The sequence below is a fragment of the Triturus cristatus genome, chromosome 3_1, assembly GCF_964204655.1.
Source record: "Triturus cristatus chromosome 3_1, aTriCri1.1, whole genome shotgun sequence".
Classification (NCBI taxonomy): Eukaryota; Metazoa; Chordata; class Amphibia; order Caudata; family Salamandridae; genus Triturus; species Triturus cristatus.
Genome location: NC_140583.1, coordinates 457,112,332 through 457,136,983, shown reverse-complemented (window position 1 = coordinate 457,136,983; position 24,652 = coordinate 457,112,332). Strand labels below are relative to the sequence as shown.

General features: G+C 40.8%; 1 protein-coding gene across 6 annotated transcripts in view; it reads right to left on the bottom strand.

Moving 5' to 3' along the window:
• PDE8A (phosphodiesterase 8A) overlaps window positions 1-24,652 on the bottom strand; it is a 2,267,087-nt gene that overhangs the window by 631,106 nt on the left and 1,611,329 nt on the right. For all 6 annotated transcript variants that reach the window (XM_085644266.1, XM_085644269.1, XM_085644268.1 and 3 more), the window contains exon 11: window positions 24,550-24,592. In XM_085644266.1, coding sequence (XP_085500392.1) covers window positions 24,550-24,592 — 43 coding nt within the window. The remainder of the gene's footprint in view (window positions 1-24,549; window positions 24,593-24,652) is intronic.

The window sequence follows — 24,652 nt, the reverse complement described above, 5'->3', positions numbered from 1 at the left end:
TGCCCCCTGTCGCTCCTCAACTTAAATTATAAGATATTGGGGAAGGTGCTAGCCAATAGGCTCCTCCCTGTGGTTGGCACCCTTGTACACAATGGCCGAAATGGGTTCATACCTTACACCAGCTGGAAACCTTTGCTACTTGGTGTACCACACCCCTCACAGTATATGATTTATTTCACATTTTTGTTTTGGCCAGGAACGTAAGGTCCTTCTGACCTGGATTGGGGTAGGGTGGGTATGTTTCGTTGGGGTTGTGGAGTCTCATATATGTATGTAGGCTAAATATTTGTAGGCTACTGCATGTGGTGGGGGCTACTGCAGCCACAGCTCGGACCCAGGTGGCAGTATCACTGGACATCAAAAAAGCATTTGATATCTTGGGCTGGGAATACCTGCGGGCTACACTGGAGAGCATGGGTGTAGGACTGGGGTATCTTGGGTGGGTTCATGCAATACACAAAAACTTTAATCTAGACAGACCAACTGATCTCCGACAGCTTTGCCATTTAAAGAGAGAGAAGCGCCAACACCATAGCCCCCCTCAAGAAAAACAACAACACCCACGCCAAGAAAGATAGATGGTTCACCACTGAACTTCGAGTCCAGACGCACTTGCCACTACCTCAAAAAGGCCTGGAGGAACACCAAATCCACAGAAGCCCACAACAACTTCAGAGCTGCCACCAACGCCCACCACCAACTCATCAGAAAAAAGCGATTGAAGACAGAATCTCCACTCATGCACACACAGCAAAGAACTCTTCAACATCATCAAGGAGTTCGCCCAAACCACCAGCGAGTCCACCGACATCCCTCCCTCACAAGATCTCTGCGACAAACTCAGCACCTTATTCCACCACAAAATCAAGAGCATCTACGACAACTTCGACAAAGACAACCAACACACTGAACCCTCACCAACCACCTACGACAGCCTGAAGCCAGCGATCGACAACTGGACAGCCCTCACCACCGAACACACGCTGAAGACGAAGTCAATCCACTCCGGGGCCCTCACGGACCCCTACCCCACCACATTTTCAACAGAGCCGCCGACACCATCGCACCCATGTTCTCTCACACCATTAACAGCTCCCTGGCAACCACCTCGTTCCCTGACAACTGGAAACACGCTGAGATCATCCCCCTCCTAAAGAAACCCTGGGTGGACCCCACCAAACTCAAAAACTACAGACCCATCTTCCTGCTCCCGTTCCCAGCGAAAGTCATCGAGAAAGCCATCAACAGCCAACTCACCACATTTATCGAAGAGCACAACATCCTCGACTCCTCCCAATCCGGCTTCAGAAAAAACCACAGTACGGAAACCGCCCTCCTCGCTGCAACAGATGACATCCGTACCTTACTGGACAAAGGAGAAACAGCAGCCCTCATCCTCCTCGACCTCTCAGGGGCGTTCGACACAGTCTCTCACCGCGCCCTAATACGCAGATTCCACGACGCAGGGATCATAGACAAGGCCCTCGACTGGATCTGCTCCTTCCTCTCCGGCAGAACAAAGCGGGTCAGACTCCCCCCTTTCCTCTCGGACCCTACACCTACCACCTGCGGAGTCCCCCAGGGGTCCTCCCTCAGTCCTACGCTCTTCAACATCTACATGGCTCCGCTCGCCCCAATCGTCAGAACCTAGGGACTCAACATTGTGTCATACGCAGACGACACCCAACTCATCCTCTCCCTATCCAACGAACCCAACACCGCCAGACACAACTTTCAAGAAGGCATGGGAGCTGTCGCCAAATGGATGAAAAACAGCTGCCTACAACTAAACACCAACAAAACGGAAGTACTCCTCATTGGCCCAAACCCCAACGCCTGGAACGACACCTGGGGGCCCCCCGCCCTTGGATGCTTGCCCGCCCACCCCCACGGACCACGCACGCAACCCGGGTATCATCCTGGACTCAGAGCTCAAAATGGACCGCCAGATCAACACCGTCTCATCCTCCTGCTTCCACACCCTCCACCTCCTATGTAAGACCTTCAAATAGATCCCCCTTGAACACAGAAAGATCGTCACTCACGCCCTGATCACCAGCAGGCTCGACTACGGCAACGCACTCTATGCCAGAACAAAAACCTCACCCGCAAGCTACAGAACATCCAAAACGCCATCGCAAAACTGGTCCTTAACCTGCCAAGACACTGCCACATCTCCCAGCACCTGCGCACACTCCACTGGCTCCCCATCGAAGCTAGAGTCACCTTCAAGATGCTAACCCACGCTCACAAGGCCCTCCACGACACCAGACCAGCATACCTGAACAGCAGACTCAAATTCCACGCACCCCACAGGACCCTACGATCAACCCAGCTCTCCTACGCTGTGGTCCCCACCACCAGAAAGACCAGATCGGGAGGCCGCTCCTTCTCCTTCCATGTGGCCACAGCCCGGAACGACCTTCCACTCCACCTCAGGCAGACAACATCGCTCCCCATCTTCGCAAGAAACCTCACAACCTGTCTCTTCGACAGACCCCCTCCTTGATGGACTGGAAGCTGCGGACTCCCCCCCCCCCTTCCCCCCCCCCCAGCACCTTGAGACCCTTACGGGTGAGTAGTCGAGCTTAACAAACACCCGATTGCTTGATTGATTGAAAGCAGGGATGCCCCTTGTCATCACTGATTTTAGACTTGGCGATGGAACAATTGGCCTGTAACTTGCGCCTACAGGCGCGGCAAAGGGGTATACTGGGATGTGGCATGTGTCATGTGTCACATTGTCTCACTATAAGCAAACGTTGTCCTGATCTATCTGTGGGATGCCACCAACTCACTCCCTGCACTGATGAAACTACTAGAGGACTTTGGAATGTTGTAGGGCCTCAAGGTGAATCTGTCCAAATCATGTCTGTTCCCCGTGTCCCTGATCCCGGAACCTGACATGGAGAACTTATCGAGGTCTCGCCTCGAATTGTGCTATGTTTCTTGGGCATTCCAGATTTACCATGCTGATGCAGATCTCAAGGAGGGCAATATAGACAGGGCACTGGGCTCGACCCCTAAATCACTACCCTTCTGGCACTCTCTACCACTGTCCCCATTGGGGAGTGTGGCGATTTCTAAGATGCTGATACTGCCTACCCTCCCCTACTTTTTCCTGCACTACCAATCTCTCTACCTAGGAGCCTCTTCTGGGAACTATATGGTATCTTGACGGAGTTGATATGGGGTTGGGGCAGGCTGCAGGTGGCGCTTTGCATACTACAGCAGCCACTGACTAAGGGAGGCCTGGGGGACCCTCAACTACGAATGATACTACGCAGCAGCGCAACTGCAGTGGCTGATGCAGTGGCTGAGAGTTACCTGCGGCCCGGAAAGGTTGACCATATGCAAGATTCTTAGAGCCACCCTGGTATACACGTGGTTTTCGAACTCAGGAACCAGCCCATGGCAAGAGAAGAACCAAATGAAGATGACCGGCCTTGGCTGGCAGAGGTTTGTGCACAAACAGGGACCTCATTCCACATACTCACCATTAATACCAGTATGGCAACACTGAGAACTTCGTAAAGTGGCCCGAGGGTTTGATCTGGCGCCCTGGAGTGAGGCAGGAGTAGACAGCCTTAGGGACTTCTGTAATGAGAGCCCTTATGTCCTTAGAGGACATTATGGACACTTATGGAGCGACAATGGGACAGTTCTTTACGCACCACACAATACAACATGCGATCCACGCCACTTGGGGCACTTACACAGCGGAACCGCGACAATCTCTTGTACTGCAAACACGCTCCTAACATGCAGAAGGGCAGAACTCTTGCAGCCACTAACAGATAAACTCTGGGCCAACAGTTTAAGGAGGTGTTCCAAAATCCTCGTTTTTGCTTTACTCAGTTTAATTACCTTGACCACAGATACTTAACGCCAACCCAACTTCACCGCTTGTTCCCCATGGTATCCCCTGCTTGTCCTAGATGCAGCCCACTTAATAGAGGTTTCTACCACATTGTCTAGGAAATGTACGGTGAACAAGAGGGCTTGTTATGAGATTACAGGGGTCATTGCAGCGATTACTGATCATGAATTATCAGCCTTACCTGAATCCTGCCTACTTGGACTCTGACCCAAACCAAAAGAGGATACATATTTACATAGGTTCGTTGACCTTGCCTTTGTCCTTTTTAAAAGCAATATTGCAATGGCATGGAAGTCCCAGAGGTTAAGCGCTGGCTGGCTGCATTGTTGAAATGGGTACAAGATGAATCTGATGTCCTGGCAATGGCGTGTATGCGAGGGGGTGGGGCAATGAATGGAGGGGGCTGGGAGATTTACATCAGGAACCTAGTGGCGAAAAATAACAACCGACCGCCCTGACTGACACTCAGATCTAAATGCCCTAGTCTACAGCACACTAGTATGTTTCTCTGCCGTATCCTGGAGACACATTCCCAGAGTTGTGGGGTCTGAACCTATATACAACATCACTTGCTGAGCTGCTGTGTCTGTGTGTGGTACACCACTGCAAGATACCTATAACATACCTGGGACCTCAATAGTCCAGCTCAGTACTACTCCCCTACCAATCCTTGGTGGCTCCACTGATGTTTTTTATGTTTTTGTTTACACACAACGATTATTGTACACATCTATGTTTGTAACTAACATCCAGGTTGCGAATGGCTGCCACATAGCCAATACTGTTACAAATGTTAACTGTCTTATTCTGTTTTGCGTTACGATCAATAGAAAACAAATTAAAAAACAATAAATGAGAATAGCGCTTTTGGTACAACTCTCCGTCCAACAAGGCCGTAATTCTCAATAGAGGCCTATGTCGCAGCACACACGTGATCTGTTTTGTCGATGAAAACAAAAATCAACAATAGGGATCCAAGCAACAGTACAGTTGGGCACTCAGGGCAGGGCTACAAATCCTTTATGATGAACAGGACTTTTCTGTCCCAACGGGCAGTGACTTAATTTACTCACAAATCTTAAATCTGTACTCCTGACTGATTTGTGAGCCATATATAAACCTGCCCTCTGGAGAAGCATAGAAATTCAGTCAGAGATGTGTGATGTTATGAAATAGAGGGGTTAACTGATATCTAGGTCCCTGCATTGCTGCTACCTACTGTTCCAGTAACCCCTCTGGTGTTCAGATTTAAACACTACACATATTGTGAAGAGCTCAAAACTACTACGTATATTAAATAATCAAACAAAGTGTCTGACATTTGGCTCATGAGTGTCAACAGTTGTGCATATCTGTGGTTAAGTGCATCTAGTAGAATATCTGCGAAATTGTGAACTGGAAGAAGACATGGAGTAATATTAGCTTCAAATTCAGAATACTCAGAATACCATAAGCACTGCCAAGCCTCACTGATCTTGTATTGTGGTAATGTTCTTTTGATGGATACTTCATTGGACCACAGATTCCTCACCTTTAGAATATTCCCCAGGCTGGATCCAGAAATTGTTCAACTCTTGCACCACTAGGTGGCGCTGTGCAGTACTGCATTGGCTGTTTTCCAACCCAGAAGTGATGGAGCAGAGCTGCAAATAAGCACCACGCCACTGTGCCAACATCAGTTTGTTGCTGGACTCCTTCCACGCCCTCAGACACAGAGCACAACAAAATTGGAGCTATCAGTGTGCAGATCTCTAAATGACTCCAAATATGCTTCAAACCTCCCTCCCCCATTTCTAGTAATCACAATGTGGATACTTTTACTGAGAAGGGCCCGAACCTTTATTCCCACTGAGGATAGGAGGATAGGGGGATGGGGGGCGGGGGTTGGAAGGGCACGGGTACAGCATTAAAAAGTTTGAACACCACTGCTCTAGAGGAAAATATTAATGACCTAATAGAAAGAATGTGCACTATGGAAGGTTCTCCAGAGGAATTTAAAGAAAGAGGTTAAAGCCAATCGCGATAAGATTCATATGTCATAAACGGGGGAAAAACAGCCTCACGATAAGGTGGAATCTCTGGAAAATAATGCAAGAAGAAACAATGTAAGCGTGCTAAATCTCACTGAAGGAGAGAACTTCATGATTAATACATTTAAGGTATTTATCCAATCAGTAGACACTAATGAACTGGAAGCAGACATACAGAGGCTCCATCGAGATCCTTGTACAAGAAATACAAATAGGAAAAACCCTAGGAGAATACTGGTCTATTTTAAGTCTTACTCCTTAAAAGAGCAGATCCTATCAGAGGCCCCAAAGACAGGCAACTTCAAGAAAAGCAAGTGGTCTTTCCGTATTAGATCGGACATCTCAAGGTTAACACAGGATAGACAATGGGAACTGGGAAAGAACATTCAAGAACTCAGATCTTCAGGAGCTACTGTCCAGCTGAAATTTCCATCAACTTTGAGAAAAGTGTGGAACAATAAAACACAAAATATAAAAGAGCCAAAGGAGATTGAGAATTTAATGAAACAGATGAAAGCGCGGCATAAATAGAACTAGAGACAGGAAGGAAGAGGTTTCAAACAGTTAGAATGAAATACCCTAAATGATTCTATGAAGGGTACCCCAAGTGGGAGGTGGTGGGGTCGGGAGAAGAGTAGGTTTGGGTTGGGGCACAGCAAGATGACGAGTGAGAGTGAAGTCACTGGATGGGGAACATATGGGAGAAAAATTAAAAAAGAAAGGGTCCTCATTTGCAATAAATTAAATGAAAGAAGATAGCGAAGTGAAACGGGTCACAATCCAGTAAAGCAAATTCCTCAGAAATGCAATGATAGACACAAGTAAAAATCTCTCTCTAAGGGTCCGGACATGGAAAGTGAATGGCCTCAGAGTGCAAAAGAGGAGGAGGAGCTTTCTAGAATATTTAAGGCAGTCAGAGAGTGATATAATAATACTACAGGAGAGACACTTATTATGAAAAGAATGAGAAAGCATTTAAAGAGGCAAAAATGGATTAGCCACTTTTCATGCACTAACCAATGCGTAGAGGGTGGAGCATTCGGAGTAAATGCCCTCCTCAGGCAACCTTGAGATATTTTGCTGCTGATTCGGGGGGGGGGGGGGGGGGGGGAGGAGGTGAAGGGGTGGCGGCGAAGCCAAGCAGCAGATGTTAAAATACAAATTTGTAGGATAGTACCGCCCAAACATTGATGATCCAGAGCCCCTCCAAGAGTAGTACTGTCAGTTATTGGAGGTTAAAGCTTCTCTAGTGATAGGAGGAGACTTCAATGTATTACTAAAGCCAACCCTAGATAAATCTACCAAGAGAGCTATGATGAACTCCCCCAAGATGAGAGGGTGTGTGCGTTAACTGATGAAAGAACTGGGATTCATTGACATTTGGAGACATAGGGCTAGTAAAGGTTTTATCTTTCACAACAAAAAATATGGCCATGCCTCCAGGATCGATTATTTTCTGGAAGATATCAGGCTGAGCCAAAATATTAAAGAGATAATACACCTTCCTGGGTATCTATCAGATCACTCTGCAGTAATATTAGAACTGCACCTAGAGTAGATCCCTCCCAGATGGTCTTTAAACAGGACATTACTAATGGATCAAGTGAAAATTGGCCAGCTGAAAAATGACAATAGGTTTTATTAAAATAAACAACGGTTCGGCCCCCCTTATATATCATCTGGGACACCTATAAAGCATTAATCAGGGGGAGGGTAATATGTTATGCAGCACAAAAACACAAGGATCAGTAGCACTGTGTGAATGTATGATGTAATGATGAGTGACAGCATGTATGAGTGACTGTATCAGTGTATGTCCGGCTCACAATATAGATAGGAATGAGTGGATGGGTATCTAGCATTGGTGTGTCTATGGTTTCGAAAATGGTATTCTGTATTTTAGAGCGGGTGTATTAAAGGTTATATTAGAGTGTGAAGAGGTGTGTCAGACTATCACGTGGATGATATCAGTGATGTCATCTGAGATGTCATCAGTGATGTCATGAGTGAAGTCACTGACCATGTCATGAGTGATGTAATATGTGACGTCATCAGCAGTGCATTGCGAGCGCGCGAGTTATAGTTAGCTCAACTTACTATAATAGGCGAATTTCTCTGGTTTTATATGAGTCAAATGTCCAACTAACTATAACGTCTCTGAAACCTATGGTTTTTTCAGCGAATTTTTAAGGTTTTTTAAATGCTAATTTCTAGCTATAACGTCCCTGAAACCTATGTTTTTTTCAGTGAATTTCGAAGGTTTTTTAAATGCAAATTTCTAACTATAACGTCTGTAAAACCCATGGTTTTTTCAGTGAATTTCAAAGGTTTTTTAAATATCTAACTACTATTGCGCTACTTGTCATTACTACTGTTTTTTCTAACTTTTCAACTACATAAAATAAACTGCAAAACTACTAGGTAATGTAATATATTTCACAAATTACAGTGAGCTTTTAAATAATACAAAATAATTTAACATTCAGAAAACAATTTTTCTCCCTTTTTTGCTATCATCAGCGACTACTTAACTTCACTATTCACAGTGATGTCAGAGTAGTTTCATCATAAACAGCAGGGAAAAAAAACAATCAAATAGATTTTTATTTAAAAAAATCCCCAATTCTCACAAATATAATACAAAATCAACACAAATAACACATCCAATACTATTTCCAATCTTCAAATCTTACCTTTACTTCATATTTTCTGTGAACATTTTCCCAATACACCAAATAATGTATCAAAGTATCTTTACACCTTCCCACAAAGCCGAATGGTGTATCTAAAATATTTGTTTCAGAAATATCAAGTATGAGTTTTATTTCCAACTGTGTATCGTTGCAGTGACTTCAACCATTATTACACTTTAAATAAACTGTATAATGTCCACTTGTGCTGGTACTTCCAGCATGGAAAACAATAGCAACTGTTGCAAAAGTTCTTCCAGAAATAGATACTTGACTAGCAACAACATTTTTAATTTTGGTTTCCACTTTTCTTCCATTTGGTCTACAGTGTTGTAGCATTATAATCAAATATTTTTCATATCTTTGTAGGCATAATGTAGATAGCATTGTTGATTTACAACAAGAACAGATCATCTCGTGATCTGCTTCTTTTAATAATTTGGAAAATGGTACAGATTTGCACTCCGGTATTGTCAAATATAGAAATCGTTCTCGGTCAACTATAGTGCTTGAAGTTAAAGAACACTGTTCACATTTATGTTCCCATTTGTAACTGAGTCCAAATAAACTCTCAATCTGAATTTCTTCATCTTCTAGTACTTCAAGCATAACTACCAAAAATTCTTGTGCATCTTGTTGTATATTAGCACTGAACGTTAAAGATCCAGTATATGTATCCAACAGTTGGTGAATACCAGAAGCAGAATGGATCTTACTTCTATCAGTTCTCATTCTTGAAATAAAGTATAAAGTGCTGAACATAATCTTTTTTCCTGACTTTCCATAATTTCACCATAAACATCTTCAAGATAAAATAAAACGTTTAGAATAACATTACCATAGCAGTTGACACCAGAAGCATTTTCTAATTGGAATCCAACAACATCATCACTTGTTTGTATTTTCTGCTTCTTTACATCTTTTCTTTTCTCTTGATTTTGTTTCTGCTTTCCAACCATAGTTGATTCTTCACCATGTTTGCGTTTTGAACACACAACACGTTTCTCATAAATAGGATATTCACCTAAACTTGGAGCATAAAGCCTTCTCAAACGATTATATTCTCTTACACAATTAACATCAGCACTAACCTTGTTCTTATCAAAAACAATTAAATACAAACCAGACAACGTTCTAACTCGAGATAATGCAACATATACCATTCCCTCTTTAAACACAGTTCTTCCTCCATTTATCAAAGCATTATCAACACTTGAACCTTGAGATTTATGAATAGTTATTGCATATGCTAAACAGAAGGGAAACTGTTTTCTACGAACATACAAGTCTTTTACAAGCAAAAAACGTACAGCACAACGTGCAATCTGTCTTACCTCTGTAATCTGATCAAATTTAACTTTCAAGAATTCAATTTCTATTTTGATATTTCACAAAATCAACAACTTTCCCCATTGCTCCATTCACTAAACCTTCTTCTACATTCAGATTACGCCTCAAAATTACCCGACAGTTTAAACATACATCTATATTTTTTTCTAAGCCAGCAGTTTTTGATACAGACTTTTCCAAAGAATTCAATTTAGTCTGTAGTTTTTCTGAAAGAAGAATTGTTGTTCCTTGATGCTCAATTTTATCAATAGCTTCAATGTGAAATATTTCTTCATTTTCCAATTTCATAAGCTCTCTATTAAATATATAACACTCTTCCACTGTAGGCATTAGGCAAACTATAGACTTTTTTTCTTTCATTTTCTTGTACATTACTTCTGCTCGTGTGTTTTCATTTGCAAACAAGTTCTTTAGTCGACGACTTTGAAAATCTTCTTTACCATGTTTGCTTAGAACACCAATTCTTACATCTTTTAGAATATTTCCATAATCTTTATCTCTTGCTTGTCGCATATTCTGAGTGAGTTCTTTATATTCAAAATTTAACCACAGATTCACATTTCCAATACTTCCCAGAGATTTCTTTGTGTCTTCATGTAGAAGAGTTTTAAACACTGGTTTACCTTTTACAGGTGTTAGTTGTAGCCAAATACAATTAAATGTTTTCCTCCAAAGAGAACGTCATAATCTGTTTTTTAATACCTGTTGCAATCTTAAGTGTACAAAAGCAAGCATTAAGTTTGAGACCATGCTCGACTCATCAATAATTAATAGTTTAATTTTCTTCCGCACTCTTGACACTTCATGAGAAGCTTCTCCAGACAACTTCTGATATTGTAATTTACTATCATGCTCAACTGGTAACATCAGTAATCTATGCAAAGTAACTCCTTTAACATTGTATGCAGCTAATCCAGTTGGAGCTGTTACCACAGAACATAAATGTGAACCAGTAGTTTTTTAAGATAACTTGTCAAAACTTTAATTAAAAAACTTTTACATGTCCCAGCTTGACCACTGATGTACATCAGAAGAGGTTTAAAGTATGAACACACACATTCTTTTTTTTCATGCAACAATGTTCTATCTGTTCTCTTACTTGTACATATATTTCTTTCTGTTCAACATTTAGTTGTTCTTCTAACTTTTCCATTGTAATGTTCTCCTCGTGTGCTTGTTGCATTGTAATTTCGACTTCATGCATAGCAATCACTGCTTCATTTTCCAGTATTGGTTGTCCAAGAGGATCTTGACTACATTGACCACTACTTTGACTATCTTGAGAACTTTCATTAGCTATTACAGCTGTAATAGTCTTTTCCTGTTCAACTTCATCATTCAACATTTTTAAATATGTAGGGTAAATTGTACATGCAATGCTATCTTTACATGCATTTAAAGAATCTTCATAGCAGTCAAAGTCTCCAAGTAATTCGCTTTCGCTACGCCATGGTTTAAAGAGTTGTAGAAGTGCTAAATAGTAAAATTCTCGCTTATCCGGAGTTTCTTGTGGTTTATAAGATTACCCTTTGCATGTTTTATTAAACAACCATGACATCCAACTACTGCCTATTTTCCTTCTTTTAAATTCTGTTTAACATTTCTTTTGAAGCTGTAATGCTGAAGTACTTCATACAGACATAGCTGTTCCAGATGTCGACTCCTTTTCAGATAGTACGTGTCCAACATATTAGTTTTTAGAATGTCTGTACTGTCTGGTTAATTTGCTGCTAAGTATTCAATTTCTTCTAATGATTTCAACACTCTATTCCGTGAGCAAGCAAGACCTAAACTTACCCAAATTATTTCTCGAGACTTTGAATATAAACTTGAAGAGCACAAGTGGTCTGAACATTTATAGGATCCAATTTCTCGGTGGGAAAGCATTTTGAAAGTAAACTGTACATTTTTTTGCTAACGCTTTTCTCTTGGGCAATTTCTTCCCACATTTGTTTCATCTCTGTTTTTTCTGATGTTGTTATGTACGATGTAACATAAACGGGCAACAGCAATTGAGTTATCTGCAACATACTGGATGTCCATGTTCGCAATCCACATTTTTAAAATGACTGGATTGTAGTCATTGATATACTTTGACACTTCTTTTCTTTTTAAGTAGTAGGTATTCTTTGGAGATTTCCGAGTTATTGTGTGCCTTACAGAAGAAAAACAAAAGAATTTACTCTTCCTTTACAAATGACTGGACGTGGACAACCAAACCGACATTTGGGGTAAAATTTTCCTTTAGACTTGTATTTTCTTCTGCAGTACTTTCCACAACGGTGACTTTGGAAAACGTAAAAGCTGTCTCAGGCTTCTATCTCCTTCTTCTCTCGGAATCTCACATGTCCCATACTGTTCGATGAAAAACAATACTGTTTCATCAGAATCAGTTCCAAATTTAGGTGCATCCTTGACCCATAGTAGCATATGTATATGAGGTGCACCTCTTGCTTGGCACTCCTTTATCCAAAAGAAATCGGTAACTTCTCCAAGCGGAGGATTATTTTTATTGCAGATAAAAGACATCATAGCTTTAAACCAATGATTAAAATATCTGCACACATTTACAGGATACAATGAACACAGTTCACCAGGAATCTTTATTTAAACATTTTTTAATATTGGAATTCACTGCTCTTAGAAACTCAAGCAAATCTTCCCATGCATACTCTGCACAGCTAAGTGTGACAAACTATGTTGGTGTACCCAAGTTCCGTAACATATACTTGAGTTCTCCATGACAACGATACCAATACTCATTCGTTCCACGTTGACATGCCATCAAATTAATTAACTGTGCTTCTAAATTTTCATCTGTTTTTTCAACATTTTCCACAAATTCTTTCGCAAAAAGAAGTGATTGATGAACTCCAGTTTTAAGAATGTGGTTCACTGCATACGACAGAGAAGATAAATCACTTTCAAACAAAAGGTGAAATATGTATGGAATGCACTGTCGAAATCTAGGATCTTCAGAATATAATCTTGTTGACCGATATTCTGAAGCTGGAATACGTACAGGTCGGTCATCATTGTCCACCTTCTCCAGTAGGAAACAGCTGTGGAAAACAACAAGCTTCCAAGCTCTTCTCCCATACACTCATTGGAGTTCCCTGTGCTTTTTTCATTTGAAATAACTCAATGCTGCTTCCTATTACTTCTTTTGAGTGCAAAGGACATATTGTGTAATGTTCATAAATCTCTTCGGTCCTTGACTTGTCCACTTTCTCTATTTGACCACTTGAAATTTCACATTCATCTTCTAAACTTTTTACCTGTTCATCCACATTTACAGGTTTTGTAATAAATATTGTTCTCCATAAGATATAAGGTAATCTTTTCAACTATATTAAGATCCACAAATTCCTGCCATATTTTCCGACTCTTTGTTGGTACACCATTTACTAGAATGACTACTGCCTCATTTTCCTATTTCTCTACAGCAATAGTTTCAATATTTTTCTTAAAATCCAAAAGGTATGTACACCACTCATTCTTTCAGTCCTCTTTGCAAGTCTGTTGGTGGCAGTTTATCTGTTTTAGGCTCCATTCGAATTATAGTTTGAAAAAGATGAACAGATTGAATTAGAACCGACTCATATGTATTCAATTCTGCCAGTTCTTCCGGAATAGCTACGAATTCTAAGTTATTATGTACTGCTCTAGCAGGCATTTTGTTCTCTTCTAATTTGCTGTAACAAATATTTACATATATGTTGATCACTACCTAACTCAAATCGACCTTCCACCAACAAGTTGCAAATTCTTCCCACTTACTATTGTTCTCCTTTTCACTTTTCAAATACAAATCAACATTCCTAGTTTGACTTTTATAACGAGTACGTCGACAACAAACACAAACATAGTTTGGTATTTCAGAGCACACTACATTAAACCTTCCAATTTCTTCTTCAAACTGATCAGTGCTAATCACTTTCCCATCTCCTTCAACATCTGTAATTGTCAAACTTTCACTTTCTATTGACTCTTCTGAACCAAAATATCAAATTTCAATATCATCAGTCTTTTTTTGAACATCTAATAAAGAACCATATAAAAGAGCTGTATTCAGTTCACTTAAACATAATGCAGGACTTTTTACATAGTACAGTTTCCTTACAAACTTCCGCATTTCTGAATGGTGTACTACTAACATCCTCAAGTGATGAAAAACACGTTTACACACCTTTCTTAAAAGACAAGCCAAAGAATGCCGATGTTTCTCAGTATATTTTCTTACATTACATGGATATAGTCCTTGCAACAACTTAATCTTCTGTTTAATACTTTTCTGTGTATATTCTCGTAGCAAATTTTGCATTATATCAATAGATTCCTGTCGAATACTACAAATACTGCTACAACCCCACTTATACACAGGAGCTTGTGTATGTTTCCCTTGCACTTCTTCAACTATTAACTACACTTTTACCAACCAATTCCTCTTTTGGAAGGGGACAACCATCCTGAACTTTGTAGCAACGACCTCCAGTATCAACTGCAAATGGTAAACTATTTTCCTGGAAGTAACTTTCCTCATTAAAAAAAGGCTCACTACTAGAAGTATGTTTCCAATGTCCACTAAAGATTTTGCAAAAGTTGGTTCTGTCCACAAGTCTTTTTCTTCTACTTTTCTCTTTCAACACTTTGATTACTTTACCTAATACTTTGATCCTCTTCAAAATCACAATGAATAACTTCTGTTTTAAAGTAAAAGCAGTATCCACTATACTTTCGATACGCTGCTTCTGTTTGAATTGCAGCACTTTCTTTTTATATTTGCAGCATGTTCTCCTTAAATTCTGAATCACTCTAGTTCGAAAAAGTCTCTGACGAATTTCTTGAAATTGTTTTTGTCTCCGGGTAATAGATACTGTTTCTTTATCATGTTTTCTTTTCCTTGTATTTGAAACTGAAGTCTCCTTATCCTTACTTGAAAAATTCTTCTTTTTCCTTTGTGTAATGTTATTTTCATTAAATGTTCTTAATATTTTTTTCAGAAATTGTCTAGTGTTTTTACCAGAAGAAACTAACTGTTTGTGTAGTGCTCTCATCTTTTTGGAATTAAAAATCTTTTCTTTTCTGCAAATATAAATGCTTCTTTTCATGTCTTTTTTTTCTCAGTTCTTCTAGGCATGTTCACATTTCTATCCAAACGAAATAATTTTCTGGAAAAAAAAATAGATTCAATTATGTTTTACATCAGTTCAATATATTACAATAATAACATACAATTACATAAATTCTACTGACGGCTTCCAAAGGCAGTGCTGCAGCGTGATGGAACATGGCAGGGAAGCAGTAGGATGACGGGTAGTGCCATAGAACATACAGCAAGTATTTATTTAATTATTTACATACACCTTTACAATTTACATGTAACTGCACTACCTCGTACTTTTCACCTCTCCACCGCACCCCACCCCACCACCCCACACACTCCCTCTGCAACCCACCGCAGACTTTATAGATAAATTATCAACCAAACGGCACACAGAAAAATTACCATTATTAGCCTAACAATTTTATCTACAACTTCGCAAGCATAATACTGCACCCAAGCTTTAATTGGATGGGAGGGAGTCTGAGCACCAGCAGTTTATTTTTGGGGGCTTCAAACGGATCTCTATGGGGCTCTAGTTTCGGGCCTCGCAAAGGTAGTCCGTTTTTTAAAATTTTTATTGGACTGTAGTGAGACAGTGAGACCATGCACATTGCTCACTACTAAAAAGTGGAGACATCATGCCAGGTGAGTCGCGTTGTAGGAGAAAAGAAATCCTTTAAAGAGAGCCATTTTCTCTCACGATTTCCCTTTTCTTTTTGCAGCGCAGGAGCAACATCATCGTGGCATGAATAGCAGACACCCCACCAGGCGCACAACGCCCATTACCCCGGACTCCCTGAGAGAGCTTCCCAATAGCACACACAGAGCCGCACCCGAGTACTTCACAGGTCTTCAAAAGACCATTTGCTTGTAAATGATGCTCTTTTTTCCACCCCTTTTTAGAGCCCCTACATCCCCACTCTGTCTATTGCTGAAAGAACTAGCCTCCCCCGAAATTTCGCTCTGGTTGCGCCTTTGGAGACGACCACACGCATCCAACCCCAACACAACCCTGCTCTCACCTTTCACAGGGTGTTGTTGTAGTGCTACAAAAACACACACTTTGCCTGGCTCACTTAGGGGTATATTATCAAGAACGGCATTAACATTATCGCCGCTTTAGCGGCAGAATATTGCTGCTAAAGCGGCGATAATGAGCTTGATAATATGCCCTTGTGAATTACCATAGAAGCCCAGCTTCACACCACAACCTGACCGGCTATGGGAATTAACAAGGGCATATTATCAAGCCCATTATCGCTGCTTTAGCGGCAGTTTCCTGCCGCTAAAGCGGTAATAATTTTAACGCCGATCTTGATAATATGCCCCGTTATCTTTCTAAATTAACGTCAACCTGAAAAGCTGCTTTACATTTCCTTCCCTACATCAACCTTTGTTTAAAACACCACCAGAGAAGGGTGGTGAACTCTAGTGCACAAAGAGCAACTCAAAGCTTTCTTGTTCTTTATCAGAAACTTCATCTGCCTCTCAATGATTATCGCCAGCCTTTTCGGCCCCTTAAGAGGCTGGGTGGATGATTATAATATGCAGTATTTAGGATCAGCGGTGGCGAGTGCACGAAAATAAGGATGGATAGTTGAATAAAGGGCAACTGGATGGATGGCCAGATGGAAGAATGGATCGCTAGATGGGTGGATGTATAGATGAATGGAAGGATAAATGGATGCATGGATCAGTACTTAGGATACACGGGTGGGCTGATAAATGCGTAGGATTGGTTCTGGGACAGATGTATGTATGAATATATGGGCGTATAACTGGATGGATGGCACAGTGCTTACCATAGGCGAGTGGGCTGATAGATACTTAGAATAACTGCAGGGACAAATGTATGTATGTATGTTTGTAGGTAGGAATGTCTGAATGAATTGAAAGATGGTTGGATGGCGCAGTGCTTAGGATGAATGGATGCAGGGCTTTAAGTGGGCTGGCTCTGAGCACCGGCAGTTATTTTCAGAAAAACGCGAAACTGGTCTCTATCGGGCTCTATTTTCGGCCCTCGCCAAGGTAGTCAAGTTTTCTTTTTTTTTTTTTTATTGGACTGCAGTCAGAGCATGCACATCGATGTGCGCATGCTCATTTTACTCACTACTGAGAAGTGGAGACATCATGCTACGTGAGCCACGTTGTAGGAGGAAGGGCAATCCTTTAAAGAGCGTGTTTCCCGAACGTAGGAGAATTCGAGGGGATATTCTTAAGCACACAATGCTAGTTATCTTCATGTAGACCACGCCCCTACTTGGATAGCCCACACCCCTTTAACATGATTGCCCTGCCCCTTTTAGAGCACCCCCAGTTTTTTTCCCATGTAAGCCCTCCCTGCACCATAGTAACAAAGAAATGGACCAAGCTTCCATTTAAATGTACAATGGCACCAAGTTTCATAATTTGCCATCAACGCTGGCAGCCTTCTACCACAGTGCAAGAGTGTCTATCAGCATGAAGATTTGTTATCCACAGAAATGTTGTGTGATTTGCGTAGCTGTCTGCTGGAACACTCATCACCAAAAGGTATTAAAACATGCAAATTTGCGAGAAAAACGTATACCATACTATAAACCGCTTCATAAATGGGCCCAGTGCCAATACACCACCCTCATCCCCATTCTTGCTTAACCTTACGAAATCAAAGAAAGACCCCAGCAAACCTGATAGAGCCACAATAGCAACACAGGGACTTAATTTGAACAAGTCTCTGCCGGAACGCCCAGCAACAAAAGGTATTAAAATATGCTAATTTCCTGATAAAACATATACCATGCCATAGAGCGCTTTATAAATTGACCCAGTAGCACTACATCACCTTTACTAGCTACACATATGCACGTTACAAATGTCCGTGAAATAATCAACAACATACCCACTTCTTCCACCCCCACCCCTTCCCTTGCTTAACCTTACGAAATCAAAACAACAAGCCCCAGGACTCCCGTTAGCACCACTATAGCCATACATAGCCTTAATTTCAACAGGTGTCTGCCGGAACGCTCATCAGCGAAAGATATTGAAACCTGCAATTTTCCAAGTAAAACATACACCATACCATAAGGCGGTTTATAAATAGTCCCAGTACCACTACACCACCTCCACACCCGCCCTTGCTTAACTTTACGCAATAAAACAAAGAGCCCCAGCAAACCTGGAAGCGCCACTATAGCCATACAGAGGCTTAATTTCAACAGATATCTCCCGAAACACTCATCAGCAAAACATATAAAAACATGCAAATTTGCGGGTAAAACCTATATCATGCCATAGGGCACTTTATAAATGGTCCCAGTGGTACTACATCACCTTTAGTAGCTAGACATCTGCACGTTACTAAAGTCTGTGTTTTAATCACCAACATACCCACCTCCCCCACCCCCACTCCCGCCACTGCTTAACCATACAAAATCAAAGAGAAACCGCCACCATTCCAAGTAGCGCCACTATACCCATAAACGGTCTTAATTTTTAAAGGTGTCTTCCGTAACGCTCATCATCCAAAAGTATTCAAACATGCAAATTGGCGGGTAAAACATAAACCATCCCATAGCACGGTTTATAAATGGGCCCAGTGGCACTACACCACCTTTACTAGCTATATATCTGTATGTTAATAAAGTTGTTTAAACACTCTGTAGAGTGTATAGCAGAGGATGGGGAGAGTAAACAAAGTTGTAATTCCCAAACTTTTGATATACCGTCCCTTTACTGTATGTTTATTAAGGACATTATATTGAATGAAAAAATTGAAGAGTGTCTCAAAAGAGATAGTGAAACTGAGCACCGGTAAAACCCGGACCACTTAAACACCTACGTATATTCAGCACAGGGACACAGCCTGACAATTACTATCACTTGTAATGACATGTACTTTACTAATGTCAAGAAAGTCATACAGAAAATATACCTAACATTTTCATTTCTTTTTTCTCTCTCACACATTTATAAAACATCTCTTCTAAAGAAACACTCCCCAACCACTTCCATTTCATAAGAACAGACAATAATTAATACGTTTACTACCATATATTTTAGTATATCTACCTTTTTATTATTCGCTAGTAACAAACTACTAAAACTATTAACTATACCCAAATGCAAACCAGAAACCATGTTCATATTATATCTCAACCTATATTCAAATGATTCAAACTATGCGTACATATAAAAGGAACGTATCACTTTTACTATCTCTATCTCCTCTCCATGTAATCTCCAAACACTGTAGATGGCCTCCCAATACAACAACCTACCTAGACTTATATTCAAATCTACCTCTCACTGTCAAAAATGAGACCACAACCTGTCCACATAACATTTCTGGCTTTGGTTTTATCGCTTTTAACTTAATAACACATACATCTCCTACCCCCCCCCCCCCCTGCCCCCCTTCCCCAGCACAAAAAGTATAATTTGCAAACGTGGGACATTTTGTTTCTCTCGCCTGAACACATTAACAAACCCAAATTAACGCTGTATCTCATTTTCAAAACCATACAATCCTTTAAAGATGACAAACTACATTTCTTCTTTGTGAAAAATTCCTAAACATATATAAAGTACTTATATAACAACAGGTCAAACTTTATGCATATTTTATAACCAATATGAAACACCACACTTTACTAACAGGATATTATTTTGAAATAAAAAATACTTTCAAACTAAAAAATGTCACCTCAAATACTTAATCACTACTACAGAACACATAACACATCTTGTTCATTTCTACCTCACCTTTGTAGTTGGTATGCAGATTTCAAATGTCACACACACATGCAATGCTTTCTTTCTCACAAAGTACATGTAATACACCGCTTTCATCAAGAGTGAAACCAGTAATGGCACAATTTCTCTGTCGCTCCACATATAAATACATGTAAACAACAAATCAGAATACTTCATTCCTTCATCGTCATTCCAAAACTTATCTCCATTGGTTATTTTTGAATTTTGCATCTGAAAAGCTACTTAATATTCCGCGCCACATACAGGTCAGAAGTTCAACCTATTTTATCACCACACTTTCTGGAACATTCTACGACACCTGCAGGTTAAAAGATCATGATTTTTTTAAACGTAACCTTTTTTTTTCCAGCATATTCTCGAACATTTAACACTACCTGCGGGTTAAAAGTTCACCATTGTTTTAAGTTACAAATGTACCTTCGAAATGCAATTAGCACGTCTGGTTGAGCTTTGCACATTTCATCCTATCGTATGTACCCCACGTTTAGACTGCTCTTTATTAACCAGTGACAAACATGCTTTTTCACGCAACTAATATGCACCCTAGTTTTTAATACCCAATGCTTCTTATCTTCCAATCAATTATCGTTTTCTGTGTAGTTTGCACTTTACAAATACCGTATTGATTTACCTTCGCACTCCCTGTATAACAGCACCATATACAAATTACCGTGTTCCAAACAAAACTTCCTCCTACTACGTATAAAATATTACTGACACTACTTAGACAGGTGTGGCACAGTGGCCAGGGCACATGACTTCACACCATAACTCACACAGTTTACGCTCACGCTTTCATCCCCGACTCCCGCACCAGCTCACCTTAGCAGCATCAGACTCTACGCAATACCTCACTTAATTTCCATACCCAGCACTTTTAGACCGGTAGCTATGAGTAGTTCGCTTCGCACCCCCTCTATAGCACACCCTAAACACCTCCACAAAGGTTACAGTGCTCCTACCGTCCTCTTTCCTACTTTTTTCGGCCTTTTTTCCCCTTACTCGCTTCGACGGAATCACAAAATGGCGGCCAACACTTCCTAGTTGCAACCGCTCGCAGCGCTCCCAACCAATAAGCAGCAAGCTCGTGAAGCCTCAACCAATCAGATGGCAGAATTCCCAAATATCGATATCTGTGAATTTCGATATTTCTCAAAAACTACTGAACGGATTTACACCAAATAAACAACAAAAGCGTGCTTTCTAGACCAAGACCCTTCTCCCTGCCAAATTTGGGGTAATTCCGTTCACCCTGTAGCCTTGTCTAAAGTTTCCTATGGAAATAAACATGGAGAAAACACGTTTTGGGAGCCCCCTTTTTTCTCGGCCCCCCCCCTTGACGAATCACCCCCAAACTTCCCACATAGGAGCTGATATGAACAAAGATTTATTTTGGAAAATATCATGAAGATTCATCAAACTACGCCAAAGTTATAAGCAAAACAAAAAATGCTCTTCCTATGGAAACTTGGTCCTAACTATAACTACCTACTGGCCACCGACATTAGGTAAAAAAAACACAACACACCACACACACACACAGACACACAACTTAACCGGAGGTTGCAGCGCTCACCACGGGTGCAGCTCCCTGCGGCAGAACCTCTCAATTTATTTCACCGCAATTCCTCAGGTAGAGAAAAAACGAGACGCACTCCTGTAATCTTCTCAGCACATGTTATTTATTTTTCTCCATATTAGCATTCAAGGACAAAAAGCAAGCTGATCTACGTGTTTCGGTATCCCTGATACCTTGCTCACGATCAACTGACCGCTCATTACCACAGCGTTTATATGCACTCCAAACATTCAATGTCATTTCCTGTCATGTGGTTTGAGCATCAAAGTGAATTATGGGTGCTGTAGTTTTTTTTATATATATTAAAACAAACTGAAACCTATTATGACTTAATAACACATAACTAATAAAGGGGTTACTAATAATCTTTGAGGGAAGCAGCTTCTCCTTCCTGTGAATACCCCTATAAGGAAAAAGTCCCTTTGTCCTTAATTCTTTTCCATTTCAATGCCCCCATTCCTTCCCCTCCAGTGGGGCTTCATATTTATTTTTTGTCCTTTTTTCCCTTTCCTTAAGCCTTTGTCCACCATCCAATAGGGCGTAATGTTTTATATTGTGAATTTTCATGGGTGTATTCACTCTATAATTGCTCTCCCCTTGTGCTTCCCTTTCCAAAGTCCTTTTTTCCTGTGTTCTTTTCTTTGTTATCTCTTTGTGATTATTTTTTAACTCATCATTCCTGTATTCAAGAAGCTCTTTATGTTTCATCTTACAAATGAATGTATAACTCCTCTGACTGATTTAGACCGTGTGGACTCAATGTTTGCAGTTTCGAAATGTGGCGAGATTCTTTCTGACGTAAAAGTTTATCCCTGTCCCCACCATGTTCTTTTTTGGGGACTGTCTTGATACCGTAAAACTTTAATAATTTGCAGTCTCTGTCGTGATGTTGTTCCATATGCTTGGCAATCACATTTGATTTATCCTTGTGAATCGTAGCTCTCACGTGCTCCATTACTTGTTTTTTAAGTTCACAGATGGTGCTTCCTACATATAGTAACGGGCACGGACATTCCACCACATATACAGTATATTGTGTCTTGCAAGTTATTAGTTGACATATCTACCACATTTTATTGTTGCCGTTTTGACTTCTTTTATCTGTTTGGCAATTTGACCAACTTTACATGCATGACATTTCAAAAATCCTCTTGTTTTCAGCCTTCTTCTTTGTTTTAAAATGGCTGTGAATTAGATGGTCTTTTAAATTCTTTGCTCTCCGATAGGTTATTGTTGGATGTTTTCCTACTATTTTACTCACGGTGTCATCCAAATGCAAGATTTTCCAATTTTTTCTCAAAATCTGGACAATTTCTTTGTTTTCCTGCGAGTAATCCGTTATTAACCTTATCGGCTCTGGGTCATTATTCCTTTCCTTACTTTGGCGAATTAGACATTCCTCTCGAGATTTTTCATTTGTTTTTGTCCAACATTTTTCAACAGTGCCTGTGTTATATTTCCTTTTCTTGAATCTTTTCACGGTTGCTTCACTATGTTTCTGCTATTCTGTTTCTTCGCTACATATTCTTGGAATACGAAGAAATTTCCCATATGGGATGCTGGTGATAAGTGAGCGTTGATGGAAGCTAGTTGCTTCAAGAGTGGCATTTGTTGCAGTCCACTTCCTGTGCAACGTTGTTTGGATTTGATTTTCCTTGATATAAATCTCCGTATCCAAGAAAATCACTCGTTGGTTACTTATTTCGTAAGTAAATTTCAATGCTGTCATGCTGGTATTGATGATTTCAAAATAATCAATTAAGTTTTCCATTCCAGAAGTTTCTCGTCCAGATGAAACCAAACCCTACATCTGAAATAAAAAGAGATCTGGACGAGAAACTTCTGGAATGGAAAATGAACAACTTAATTGATGATGAGGAATACAAATACCTAATGGTACCCCATCCTTGCATCCTCCTGCTTCCACACCCTCCGCCTCCTACGCCAGACTTTCAAATGGATCCCTCTTGAGCACAAAAAGACCGTCACTCATGTCCTTGTCACCAGCAGACTTGACTACGGCAACACACTCTATGCCGGAATAAACAAAAACCTTACCGCAAGCTACAAAACATCCAGAACGCCGCCGCAAGACTGGTCCGCAACCTGCCAAGACACTGCCACATCTACCAGCACCTGCCCACACTCCACTTGCTCCCCATCGAGGCTAGAATCACGTTCAAGATCCTCACCGACGCACACAAAGCCCTCCACAACACCGGACCTGAATACCTGAACAGCCGACTCGAATTCCACGCACCCCAAAGGACCCTACGATCAGCCCAGCTCTCCTACGACATGGTCCCCCGCACCAGGAAGTCCAGATCGGAAGGCCGCTCCTTCTCCTTCCTCGCAGCCAGAGCCTGAAACACCCTATCGCTCCACCTCAGACAGACACCACCACTCCCCATCTTCACAAAAAACCTCAAAACATGGCTCTTCAACCCCCCTCCTCCTTGATGGACTGGAACCTGCACCTCCCCTCCTCCGCAGCACCTTGAGACCCTCACGGGTGAGTAGTCACGCTCTACAAACACATGATTGATTGATTGATAGGTAGAGGGACCTGACATAAGGCAACTTCTAAGATCTATCTACTATTGGGTGCGAGTAGCTCATCTGATCCTGTATCAGCTTTCTTTTAGCTATTCTCATAGTGGCAGACGAAGTTTCATAAATGAGATGCAAATGTCATGCATTGGGAAACTGAAATTTAGAAGTCACTCACAGAAACACATACTGAGCTAGGTACAAGGGAATACACAGCACATTATGGGCATAACGATCTATAATGCAAATTCGTTGGAATCTCATCGTTCTGCTCTTCAGTAGCTAGCAGATCGATGTGATCACATTCACTTGCAGTGATTCTGAGGAAGCAACAAAGCAAGATCTTCCCAAGCTCAATTGCTTCCTAGCTAGGTCAGCGCAATCAAAGTACAACTACAGAAAATCAAATGTCTACATCCAGATTATATAAATATTCATTAGCCAGAACAAAAAGTGCACATGCAATAAAGATCAGATTAGGAGAACGAGTGATCTGTATTTTTAGTAAGGAAAGCGGACTAACCTGATGTAAACATTCTGCTATTATCTATGCTACTTTAGTAAAGCATGCATGACATGAGAAAAAAATGTAATTAGATTGGCACCTGTTTGGGATTCTGCATTAACACGTTCACATGATTTTTCTACCTAAAAGAAAACAAAAGTGAAGCAATTTTAGACTTTTCATTTCTGGATTATAAAATAGCA